The 12,697-nt window shown below is 31.5% G+C and overlaps 3 protein-coding genes across 3 annotated transcripts; 2 read left to right on the top strand and 1 right to left on the bottom strand.

The window, feature by feature from the left end:
* The first annotated feature begins 2,809 nt into the window (after nucleotides 1-2,809).
* LOC132933396 (uncharacterized) lies at nucleotides 2,810-4,267 on the top strand. Its single transcript, XM_060999689.1, has 6 exons — nucleotides 2,810-2,829; nucleotides 2,912-3,146; nucleotides 3,428-3,613; nucleotides 3,700-3,793; nucleotides 3,871-4,107; nucleotides 4,170-4,267. The coding sequence occupies exons 1-6, from the start codon at nucleotides 2,810-2,812 to the stop codon at nucleotides 4,265-4,267; spliced, it is 870 nt and encodes a 289-aa protein (XP_060855672.1).
* A 1,116-nt stretch (nucleotides 4,268-5,383) lies between these two features.
* On the bottom strand, nucleotides 5,384-7,054 carry LOC132933395 (putative nuclease HARBI1). Its single transcript, XM_060999688.1, has 4 exons — nucleotides 6,821-7,054; nucleotides 6,077-6,397; nucleotides 5,874-6,018; nucleotides 5,384-5,784 (listed from the first exon to the last, which is right to left on the bottom strand). Exons 1-4 carry the CDS (start codon nucleotides 7,052-7,054, stop codon nucleotides 5,384-5,386), a joined length of 1,101 nt encoding a protein of 366 aa, XP_060855671.1.
* Nucleotides 7,055-8,200: 1,146 nt separating this feature from the next.
* Nucleotides 8,201-11,096, top strand: LOC132933661 (uncharacterized). The gene is made up of 7 exons (XM_060999931.1): nucleotides 8,201-8,251; nucleotides 8,361-8,519; nucleotides 8,653-8,754; nucleotides 8,833-8,988; nucleotides 9,263-9,395; nucleotides 9,691-9,822; nucleotides 10,783-11,096. Exons 1-7 carry the CDS (start codon nucleotides 8,201-8,203, stop codon nucleotides 11,094-11,096), a joined length of 1,047 nt encoding a protein of 348 aa, XP_060855914.1.
* Nucleotides 11,097-12,697: the final 1,601 nt, after the last annotated feature.

Below are 12,697 nucleotides of genomic sequence, written 5' to 3'. Positions count from 1 at the left end.
TTTCTTACAGTACGCGCAGAACCTGACCTGCCCTTGATACTCGTGTTTTACTATACTGGTTTTATCGTCGCGACTGTTAATGGGATTCCTAAAATTCGCGCTGTATGAAGTACCTGTATTACTACGGCACTCGTTTGCATAGTGGCCCATCTTACTGCATTTATTGCATTTAATATTCTTTTTATTCGCGTTATTTTTCCCGTAATTTTTGTTAGTGTTAAAACGGCGATTAATGTGTTGTAAATCCTGTTCTTCTTCGGTTGCTATAGAAACGGCTTTTTCGAAAGAGGATACGTCGCGTGCTTTTAATAATGCTCTGATTTCGGGTCGCGTCCCGTTAACAAATGCGGTAAGCGCTCCCGTTTTATAAGATGCAGCTACTGCTGTGGCTGATGCTGGCTCTAGTCCTACAGTTAGTGCTCCTACTAATTCATGAAAATATTTTTCCGTACGCCCGGCGAAGCTACGTATGTCTTCGTCGGAACGTTGTTTAATATTGCTCATTTGCGATTGTAAATAACTAATGGAATGCGGTGTTCCAAAAACAGCTCGAAGGTGGGCTTTAAGTTCGGCCCAGTCTGCAAAATTTCGGTATCGGGCAGACTGGAAAGCGGTCCCCTTTAATTTAGCTACTATATTGTTAAAAACTACCGTTTTAAGGTTTTCGTGAATATTGTTCATTACATAGTCACATTCGATTATGTATGAGGCTAAATCTGCCTCAGTGCCCCCGCTAAATTTAGGTATGCCGCGCAAGGCGGAGTTAATTCCTAATGTTACGCTCATAATTGTCGTGTGTAAAGTTTGCGGGTTATATCTAACTACTGACCAACACCTATTTGGACTCTCAGACATATACTATATAATTGCTTAAATAACAACTTACAGTGCGAAATTCATTGCTCTTTTGTCCGGTCCTAAATGGTTGCGTGCTGACGGTTCTGCTGACTCGTCGCTGATGCTCTGCTTGGCTAGTTGAGTGAAGGCGAAATGTTGAATGCAGTTGAACTGTTGATTGCAGTCGAAAATGTTGAATGTAGTTGAACTGTTGATTGCAGTTGCAAATGTTGAATGTAGTTGAACTGTTGATTGCAGTCGCAAATGTTGAATGTAGTTGAACTGTTGATTGCAGTCGAAAATGTTGAATGTAGTTGATGGCTTGGCTCGGTCCTCCTATTGTCAGCAACGTGGTTGAACTCGAGGTCCGCTGATGTACTCGATTCTAGGTTGGATACTAGAATTCTTCCTTCAGGTGACCCCACACCTGACACCAAAAGACGTGTAGTGATCCCTCACTAACGCTTATATTTTTGAGTTGTGACGACATTGCTGTATGTGGTAGGATTTGTATTGACAGAGGTTCAAGTCACAGGTTTCAACAATTAGTTATAATAGTTTATTTAATAAGATAAAGTAATTTGTTACAATAAATGTTATAGAAATTTGTGGACAGCACGTTAAGTTACTGCCCGAGAACTAGTTAAATCTACGTAAGATTACTGGAAATGTACTTAGTCTGGCGGCGGTGTAGAGTGCGCGGACTCTACGACCAGGTAAGTACTACATGTAGGCTATGAGACTAATTCTAATTCTGCTATGGATGGAGACTCGTATATATACCAAGTCTCCCTTAACGATTAGGTACACGGTATCGACTTAGGAGGTGGATCGGAAGAGCACCGGCGAAGGAGTAACGAGTACCGACGCAGGTGTGAATGTTGTTGCCAAATCCTTGAGTTGAATAGGTACCGGATTATTTGTGATTCTCAGAATCTGGAGACTTGCAACAACAACCAGGCGTGGTACGAGGTTTAATTTATAGTGAAGTGACTGTCGTCGGTTTACTACACTATTATAGCTGTGGGTATTAATACATCCCTAATATTGTTGAATTGCACTATTTTGTGACTAGGTAAAACAACTTGTTGTTTTCACCTTTGCTCTATGTTTCCTGTTATTTAGGATTATATTAAATACCTACGTTTCTACTCATAAATTATACTATGTATAATTTATTATTTTACTTATTTTATTTAAAATAATATAATGGCTTTTGGGTTTACTACACTTACTTTTCCTCTTGGGTTTTTTTTGGCAGGAGAAACATCTACGACATCCATGTTGTACTGTATTAAAAAACAATTAAGTGCTTAAACACGAAAAAACTGTAAAAGTTGTGTTTACGCAAAAACGAAAATGTTGTGTATGTACACAAACACGTAAAATTATGCAAACACTATAGTACGCGCTGTATACAAACACTGTCACAGTGTCAAGGTCGGCGGCGGCGAAGGTGGCGGCGATGGTGGCGGCGGCCAGAGTTGACGGCGGCCAGCGTTCGGGAATGTTTAGTGGTGGAAATGCGCGAGATCGGACGAATTTTGGTCGCCGCCCAGCAGATCGATTCTGTAACTCGATAATATAGTATCGAATTATAACGATAAATATTCGTTATCCAGTATTCCATTATGTATCGAAAACCGATATCAGAGTTGCGATTCTATAAAACACTCTATCGATAAAACATCGTTACATAATTGGTTATCGAATATTCGATATGAATTTGTCAGCCACCGTTGAAGCAATGGGAGATTATATAATCTAGCCAATGAAAGCAGCCCGTCATTATCATTTTGAAATTATATTAATTATTATCATTAAAGTGTTATCATAATTATTGTAATTTGAATTTTTATTACACAATTACACATTCCGACATTCTTTATAGCAGTTATAAACTTATAAGTATAAGTTATAACTTACATTTTCCACAGTATTTTGACTTAACTATCTCATATACGTATTTAAAATGGAAAATTCCCAAAGCAGGTAACTATTGTAATTATTATTTATTAATTTAATTTATGTATTTATTTAATTGTTTAAAATTATTTATTTATGTATGTTGTAGCAGTAACCAGAATCAAGACAAGTTCATAATAAAGTCACGACAAGGACGTAGAAATGACAAGCAATCTTTGTTTTTAATTGACTATATGGTGCAACATCCACATGTAGCTAGTGGCAAATTTAATTGCATAAATGGTAAAGATAAATTAAATGGTTCATGGGAAGAGTTAGTGAAACAACTAAATAATTTCAGAAACCCGGGCATTAAAGAAAAGGATGTAAAATCGTGGAAAGAGGTTAGTATTGAATAAAACAAAAACAACTTTTTTTCAATTTAAAACAGTTTTACAAGAAATAAAATAAAGAAAAACTATAAACAAAAATAATGATTTTGTATGATATACAAAAACAAAAACATAACATACGCTTCATGTTTCAAAAAAATCTTTAAGTGAAAAGCTGCCCCTCATTAAATAATAGTGTAGCTTTTAACCATCCTTCTTAATATTTATAATATAATATGTTTTTGGAAATGATTACCCTTTATGAGTACCTACATGTGTATTTTTTCTTGTAGTCATGGAGAGACCTAAAAACAAAAGTCTCCAAACAAGCATCAGCCCTGCGGAATGCTAGAAGGCAGACAGGAAATAAAAAAATTAATATCCAAGAGTTGACTGACTCAGATAAAAAAGTTTTAAGTGTTATGGGCTATGACTATGTAGAAGGGACATTATGTCCAGATTCTTGGCCTGAAGAACAAGTATTAAAATATATTTAATTTATGAAACTAAAAAATTTTAATGTAACACAAAATACTATATTATGCACATTTACTATATTATTTAGTCTGAAGATGTAGAACTGATGGCTGTAGGAGATATTACCATTTTAGATGCAGTACCTATTAGGTTAACCATGAGACCGGATATTGATCACGACAGTAATTATTTACTCGTTCTTAGAAAACAATATTCTTTAAGGACAATTAATTTCTAAGATATGTATCATTTAATGTAGGTCATGATGATAACTTCTTGCTTAGTGAGGAAAACCTAATCAATGTTGAGCAGGAATGCATTGATTTTGATGAAAATATTAATGTCGAAGAAACACCATTCATTGCACCTATAAGTAGTACACTTCTGACTCCTAACTTCAGTATACCTTCCTCATCTAATTTAAAAAGAAAATTATCGCCAGTATTCAAAACACCCAAAAGAAAATTGTCTCAAAATGAAAATAACATGGGTAGTAGTAATTGTTTTTTTTTATTTTAATTTTATACTGCAATTATTACTATAATAATTTTGATTTAGTTCGCAAAAATTTGAGAACACAATTAAGTGATGCAAGAGATACGTTTACAAAGTTGGCTGAAACCAATGCACAAAATACAGAAGTATATAATAAATAAATATGTATAAAAGTGGCTCAAAAAATTAAGTTTTCTTTTGCTCTGGTATTAATTTGTTTTTAATAAAATGTGCATCGATACTAGACACTAATATTTGTACAGTATGCATTTATTTGCATTAATTTTAATTTCTTAACTACACCCTTGTCCCTCATTTTACATAAAAAAACAAATTAATTTTCAAGTACTAGATAATAAATATTTTAATATTATTTTAGTAGAACATAGGTATAAAATATTATTTAATACTTAGGAGTATTTGTAAACTTTACAGAACCTATCACAATCCATAACCCAACTTGCGAGTGCAATGGCACGAATGGCAGACAATGACGAAAGGAGAATAACAAATGATGAAAATTTGATTATTATAATGAAGCAATTGATTGAAATAATAAGTAAAAAATAAATCAATAAATAACAAGAATTGAATTTCAACTCATGAAAATATGTTAGTAATTTTTTTTTTTATGTCACTAGACTTATTATAATTATTTATATAAAAGTTTTAAGTATCAATTTCTTTTTTTTTTCAATTGCAAAAGTAGTTTTGTTCAAGTTTTTTGTTTATTAATTAATATGTTTAAAGTCAACTATTACTATTGAATGTTACTTAGGATAGTTTTTTGTTTATCAGTTTACTTATTAGAGTGATAAATATTATTTATATAAAAATGTTAATAGTTAATTTGTTTAATGTGTAAAATCTATAAAAAGTACTTATTTATATAAAAGTTTTAAGTATCAATTTCTTTTTTTTTTTCAATTGCAAAAGTTGTTTTGTTCAAGTTTTTTGTTTATTAATTAATATGTTTAAAGTCAACTATTACTATTGAATGTTACTTAGGATAGTTTTTTGTTTATCAGTTTACTTATTAGAGTGATAAATATTATTTATGTAAAAATGTTAATAGTTAATTTGTTTAATGTGTAAAATCTAAAAAAAGTTATGTCATAAGTACTAAGTCAAGGGAATAGACTGATTGTATATGTATATATTTACCAAATAAATAATTTTTATAGTGGTTTCAAATAACTTTTATTAATTATTTATTGAACACCTATAAGTATATTTATGAATATAGTTTTAAAATTCTTTTTTTAATTAAGTACAATTTATTGGTCTCCATCGATATAATCTGGAAACCAGCTTGCCATCAATTGTGTTTGAATTCTCATCGCAACTATTCTCGGTCCTCTTCTTTCAATTATTTCATTATGTCTTTCAATATTTTCATATTGCTGTTCTTGTTCAATATAGCCTTCAATTTGTTGAATAGGTAGACGATACTGAATTCGCATGTTGTATATAACAGCACATGCATTTACTATTTTTCCTGCCATTTCAGGTGTATACATCAGCACACGTTGGTATGACAAGCATCTCCACATGCTCTTAAAAACACCAAAAAATCTCTCAACAACGTTTCTTGCTTTGCAATGCTTTCTAGTATACATATATTGTCTTGTTCCTTCAGGAGTTAAAAGCCAAGGCTCTAGAGCATAACCAGCATCTCCTTCAAAATTAAATCAACCATAACATAATTTAAAATGTAATATAATTTAATAATACCAAGTACAATTCATATTATTTTAGTTTTATTACCAATCAACCATGTCTGTCTTTCCCCAAGATTATAATGGTATTCCATTGCCCTGCGAATTGGAGAAGTACTCCATATGTATGAATCATTCCTTGCCCCAGGGAATCTGGCATTAATATTTAATATTTTCAAACCAGGATCAACAATCTAAATTTAAAATAAATTAGCTGTTTGATTTACACAATTAATAATATTTTAAACAAACCGCTTGGACATTCAGGGAATGGTTACCATGATGATTCATGTATGCTTCCTCATGTTCATTTGGGGTAATAATATTAATATGCGTGCAGTCAATAGCACCAATAGCACCTTCAAAGGCATTTACAAATTTTTGACGAGCATTTTGTCTTTCAACTGCAGTCATGGGAAAACGTACACATCTCCTCAAAAGTGTATTGTTTATAGCATCTGTTACACTGTGAATGCACCTGCTGACTGAGGGCTGACTCACATTCACCACAAAATTATCTCCCGTTGCTCGCTGATAACCACCTTTTGCGTAGAAATTTATAACTACTAATACCTAAATGAAACAAAACAATTTTTAAACATTTTAAATATACCTATTGTAGTAACACTTAAACAGTGGTGGTGCTAGGGGTTTCCACACCCCCTAAAGATTTTTTTGGCATAAGACAATTGTTTCAAAATTGTTATAGAAGAAAACTTTAAGGCCTTGCCTCAATCACCGAGAGTTAATATTTGAAATCAATGAAGTGATTGATGAATTAGTTATAGTAAAAAAGAAAACTTTATTTTATTTTATAATTGTATTATGTACCTACATATGGATCATTTAATAATCTTTTCACCCCTTTAAACATAAGTAGAAAATACGCCACTGCACTTAAATACATTTTGTACACATTATAATTGAATCGAAAAAGTATTATATTATACTGCATTACAATGTAAGAAGTTTATATTTATCCAAAAATATAGTTACTTGAATTTCCTCTGGAAGTCCTGTACTGCGTTCTCGTTGAAGTTGGTCACGAATTTCATTAGTTAAGTCCATAGCTAATTCTGGACTAACTCGAAACATATTCAAAAACTCATTTCTTGGAAGATCATAAGGATTTTGCGAGTCCCTTAAAATTCTTCTCTCTATACGCCTTTCCAATATATGTACCCTTTCCTCCAATGCCAACAAATCCCAACCAAGATAAAATAAAGCCATATTAATTACTATTACCTATTAGCTTACAGTAAAAAACTACGAGACACAAGTTAAAAAATTTTTATTAAATAATTAATATCATGTTTAAACAAAATTAAATATATGATAACGATTCGATAATGCTAACGGCCATTCCTAATCACCCGATACGATATCGAATATTTTCGCTATCATTTCGATACTTTAACGATAAAATTCGTTACAAAACTGTTACAGAATCACTATATTGATAACTTTTCTATAGTAATCGTTTCGTTAGCTTAACGAACCGAAAGTTGTCGATAACAGGTCTTATCGAGTTACAGAATCGATCTGCAGTAGCGTTCTTAGAATGGACGGACTATAGTATAACATCATAACTTATGATCATTAAAAATTAATAATTGTATGTGCACTAATAATGTATGGTGTGCATTTAATTGTTCTTTAATATAATAAATTATTTATGATTTTTCTCCTATATTTTATAATGAATATTTTTTATAGAAGAAACTCTAGAAGAAATAAACACTTCAATAATTTCTATGCAAAAAGTAAATCCAAATGAAAATTTGAAGGGTAATATTCGGTCTCTTCTTTATTCCTTATAATATATGAATAAATTATATAATAAAATATAAACTACAATATAAATTAACTAATATTATTATATTGCCAAAATCTAGAGTTTCAAAATCAAGTATTAAGACAACTTGTGACATTGAATGCTCGATGTAAAGAATATGCTGAGTACTTGCACGTCTTAGGCCCGGTTGCATAAATAGCAGTCTGTACATTTGTTACCGGCTCTGTAATTTACCGGACCTGTAAGGTTTTAATGATTGTGTAAACTGTAGCTAGTGTTGCATAAAGAAATATTAAATTATTGATAACCGTGGTTACCAAATAAATTAAACCATTATTTTTGATAACAACATCAAATAAAAAAATCCTTATCATAATTCATAAAAGTAATAAAATTAATAAAAATTATTATTTATTTCATTAACATATTTGAATTTCGAATATTTGTTATTGTTTCATAATTCATAGACCATTAGCCCCTGATTGCCTACAATAATTTAGTTTAAAATGCCATATCCATATGTTGAAAATGAAGTAAAAAAGAATTCGCGAACAAAAAATTTTACTAATGAAGAAAAAAAAATGCTAGTTGAACTAATCGAACCCTACAAACACATAATTGAAAACATAAAGGTATGTATGACAAATTTAGTTAAATAAACAAGACAATGATATTAATGTAGGCACCTACTTATAATATTGATGTATTAATTTGTTTTACACCTATTCAAATTTGTTTTAGACTGATGCTTTTAACGTAAAACATAAAAACAAAACTTGGGAAATTATTGTCTCAGATTACAATAGCCAACAAACATCTGGGATTAGAACATGTAAGCAATTAAAAACCGCGTATGACATGGCCAAAAGGCAAGCAAAAAAATCAATGAGTGATGATAAAGTAAGTTAAAAGTAAGCCTTGTGGTTGTCAGGTAGCCTGACATAGTTATGTATACATAGTTATGATAAAACTATAATATAATTTACTGTTTTAATTAAATTAAAAATATAAGAAAACATTGTTTTTAAAATAGGTGTTAATGTATAAACTTACAAAACAATTCACGGATGAAGAACAGTCCATGGTTCTGGACTTGGTCAAAACTCATTGTTTCATCTATTGTAAGTTGTCTGTAGTCTTGTAAATTATATAGACACTAGATAAAAAAAAGGAAGCTCATATATTTGATAAAATTGTTTGTTTATTAACATAGCTAAGTGGGCATCAATTTGAAAAGGATGAAGCATGGTCAAATATTGTTGAAACTTTTAATTTTCACCAAACATCAGGTACAAGAACATTAGATGAAATCAAATATTTATTTGAACATTTAAGTAAAACGGCCAAAAGTGAAAATAAAAATGATAAAGTAAGACCCAATATTACTTTATTAATTATCCTATCTCCCTCAAAATAACAATTGGTGATACACTGATATGTAATATGTAAACCAGACTGCAGAGTATTCATAAAATAACAATTGGCTTTTGACACTCAGTGAAAGTTTCGATTTTCAAATACGCGCCATTAATTACAAATTTAATATTTCTGTCAACCCAAATTACTGTTAGGCAGACTATGCAGCATGAATTACTGACCTAGACGTAAAGTGTATTACAACTATGTTTATATTTGGATTACAGATTGAAAGATTTAAAACTGGCGGAGGACAGTACAAAAAAAGTATGAACCACTTAAGCGAGCAAGTAATTGCAGTAATTGAAGACCGAATTACTCCATTATTCAATGCACATGATGATGATTATGGCTATGCTGGTAGGTCTGAGTAACTAATATTTAAATTATATAATGCAAATAAAAATTAAGTGGGTTAGACTCTGATTCTGAGCAAAGACCTATAAGCCAATATTAGTGAATAGTAAATAAATGATAATATGTTATATTTATTTATATTGCTGTATTAAAGTAATTTTATCATTTACAGAAATTCTAAAATTAAAGGATTGTAGTAATTCAGAAACAGAATCAAAAACTATGAATACATACTATATTACTATTGTATTAATTCCAAAATGGTTTAATAATTGATATGAGTTTTTTTACATTTAAGATCCAATGAACGCTGATAGATGTATTCAGAATGTACAAGATGATGTGGAAATTGTTGAATTTGTGGATGGAGTTGAAGAAATCGATATCACAGCAGATAACTCACTTCCTCCTTCTCGTGAATTCAATTGGGGTAAATTTATTTAATTTATGTTTTACTACTGGGATTTACCTATAGTCTATACCAAATAAGAGCGCACCGGGCGGCGCACAAAAACCGGTCATATCACGCGCATGTCAGAGAGCGCTACCGTCGTGCTTTCCAGCGCCACCAGGGTCAACCGCTTATACAGAGTGTGTTATATTGTCACACCATTTTAACGGTCTTTAGCGGTAACACGTATTTTTGTTTTTTGTGCGCATTCGCTGTTTATTGAATTTTTCTTGTTGTTTAAAAAAAAAAACAAAAAAAAGGTCTATTATTTTACTATGTAATACGCGGTGGCGCAATGTAATACGTGATAGCGCATTGTTACTACAATTTTGATGCGTACCTATTGGGTGCCGCGTGGGTGAGGTGATGCTGAGATAAAAGGTTAACACGACAAAAAAAAAAGAAACACAGATTTTGCAATGTGAGGGTCAACTTTATTTCACGGATGAACCACAAAAAAAAAACAACGCGATTGTGGCCAGGGTTATTTGCCCTGTCGGTCACTGAACAAAAAAAAATCAAAAGGAAAAAAAAAGAAAGAAAGACGATTGGCACGTCTGTGTGTCCGTCTCGTGCGGGTCGTCGATCATAAACTAGTAACTTTACAATCCGGTTCACCCAACGGCCGGCTGACGGTTCACAGCGCGGGTGTCGCGCGCCGGCGTCGTCGGTCGTCGATTGGCGGTTTGTTTGAGAAGCGTAGCGCGGCTTTCCGCGTAAAAGGCTATTTGAATTCAAACAGCTATTACGCGGGACCGCGTTAATTTCCTGTATGTACGGCGGCGTCGACCATAGCTAATAGACCCGTCCAGGGGGGTCCGGACGTCGCTCCGCGATTCATTTGTATGCGCCAGCGCGGTGCGCTCTTATTTGGTACAGACTATATGTGAAGATCTTATATATTTATAAATGTATTAACTTGCCTATCATTTGTTTAAGCTATGTTTAATATAGAAACTGAAACATCAACATTACCAAATAACAGTTACCAGTCAACAGCTATAAATGAGTTAAATCAAATAAAAACAACCAAAGATACTGCGGTTAAAAAAGGTTCATTACAAAAATCTGTCTGTGATGGTCTACAAGAATTTGCCAAAAAAAAAATTAATAAAGTATGTGCTCAACAAAAATTTTCACTAGATATCCAAGATATAAAAAATAAAAAAGCAAAGAACACTGAACTTACTTTCAAAAAAATAGAATTTAATTCAAAAATAAGGCAACTAGAATATTACAAGAGGACATTTTAAATTTGCAAAAACAAAAGCTATCAACAAGTTAGTTTTTAGTGAGTCTGTTGTTATTATTTAAACCTAAATAAAATATGTTTATAATACTCTAGAATACTACTAAATTTTATTCATACTCAAAAAGGAATTATGTTTTTTTTATTATTAAATATATAGCATTGTTATTATTTAAACCTAAATAAATTATGTTTATAATACTCTAGAATACTACTACATTTTATTCATACTCAAAAAGGAATTATGTTTTTTTTATTATTAAATATATAGCATTGTTATTATTTAAACCTAAAGGAATATGTTTATAACACTATATTTATATTATATACTATATTCATACTCGAAAAGGAATCATGTTTTTGTTATAATAAAATTATCAGTATTTGTTATTAATTATTTATTTAATTAATTAAAGCTAGATGAGCTAATAATAAACTATTTATGATTTATTTATGTTTTATGTCTATTATTTTCTGTTGTTTAATTAATCAATTAATTTTGTTAGTTCTTAGTTATTTATTTATGATATTGTCACCCCTCTAGGTTCTGATTGATGGTCGCCCTTGGAAGGAACATATAATAATGAGTCTCTTGTGGCATAGATTAAATCATTTATTAAAAATCACATACACATTGTCAGTGGTTGTATTTAATTAAATATAGTATCAATTAATTTTCGGCGTGCTATATTTCCAGTTTGTTGAACAGGGTAAACTGGAACTTGTTGAAGCACATTTTCATTAAGCAGAGTGTCATCTATAGGTGACACTCTGCTTAAGATTCTGCCATCGCAAGAGCGCGCGGTAGTCTTTGTGTGTGACGGTGTGGTAACGGGCCACGAGAGTGCGCCACCTAAATGGACACTCCGTTTTATCCCGTTACATCTTACTTCGTTAAAAGCTTGAGGAATTGGTTTCGTTGGATTTAGTGTAACAATATCCTGTTGTGTAAAAACAAAAATATTCTTAGTTTTTTTAATTTTGTGAAATACTTAAAAAAATTGATTTCTAAGTCCATGTCTTAAAATTAATTTTAAAATCGATTTTAAATTTTGTAAAATATAACTAATTGAAGTAGTTATGAGCTATGAAAATTTACTGCATGTAGGTAATTGCTTATAAAAATATGAATATGCTTTATATGAGAATATTTAATACAATTATTATTACCTTTAATTTATTTCGGAAACCACGTTTTGCCAATTAAAGACCATGTGGTCCGTTATTATGTGTTTTAGACATAACTACGACGTTTGAATGGGAGCGCGTAAAATAGCCGAAAATATTTCAGCCGACCCGTATTTTGGCCGAAAAATATTTCAGCCGAAAAATAATTGATTGGACAAGTATATTAGCAGAACCGTATTTTAGCCGACAAATATTTCAGCCGACAGTATTTTATCCGACAAATATTACTGCCGACCGTAATTTAGCCGACAGTATTTTATCAGACAAATATTTTGGCCGAACCGTATTTCAGCCGACAGTATTTTATCCGACAAATATTACCGCCGACCGTATTTAATTAAATTAATTATTGTGAACAAATAGCATGACGTCAGAACGTCACACATCGTATCTTGATAAGACTGACGGTTCAAGTTC

The sequence above is a fragment of the Metopolophium dirhodum genome, chromosome 1, assembly GCF_019925205.1.
Source record: "Metopolophium dirhodum isolate CAU chromosome 1, ASM1992520v1, whole genome shotgun sequence".
Taxonomy (NCBI): domain Eukaryota; kingdom Metazoa; phylum Arthropoda; class Insecta; order Hemiptera; family Aphididae; genus Metopolophium; species Metopolophium dirhodum.
The sequence above is the reverse complement of the archived record's forward strand: the minus strand, read 5'-3'. Positions and strand labels throughout refer to the sequence as shown.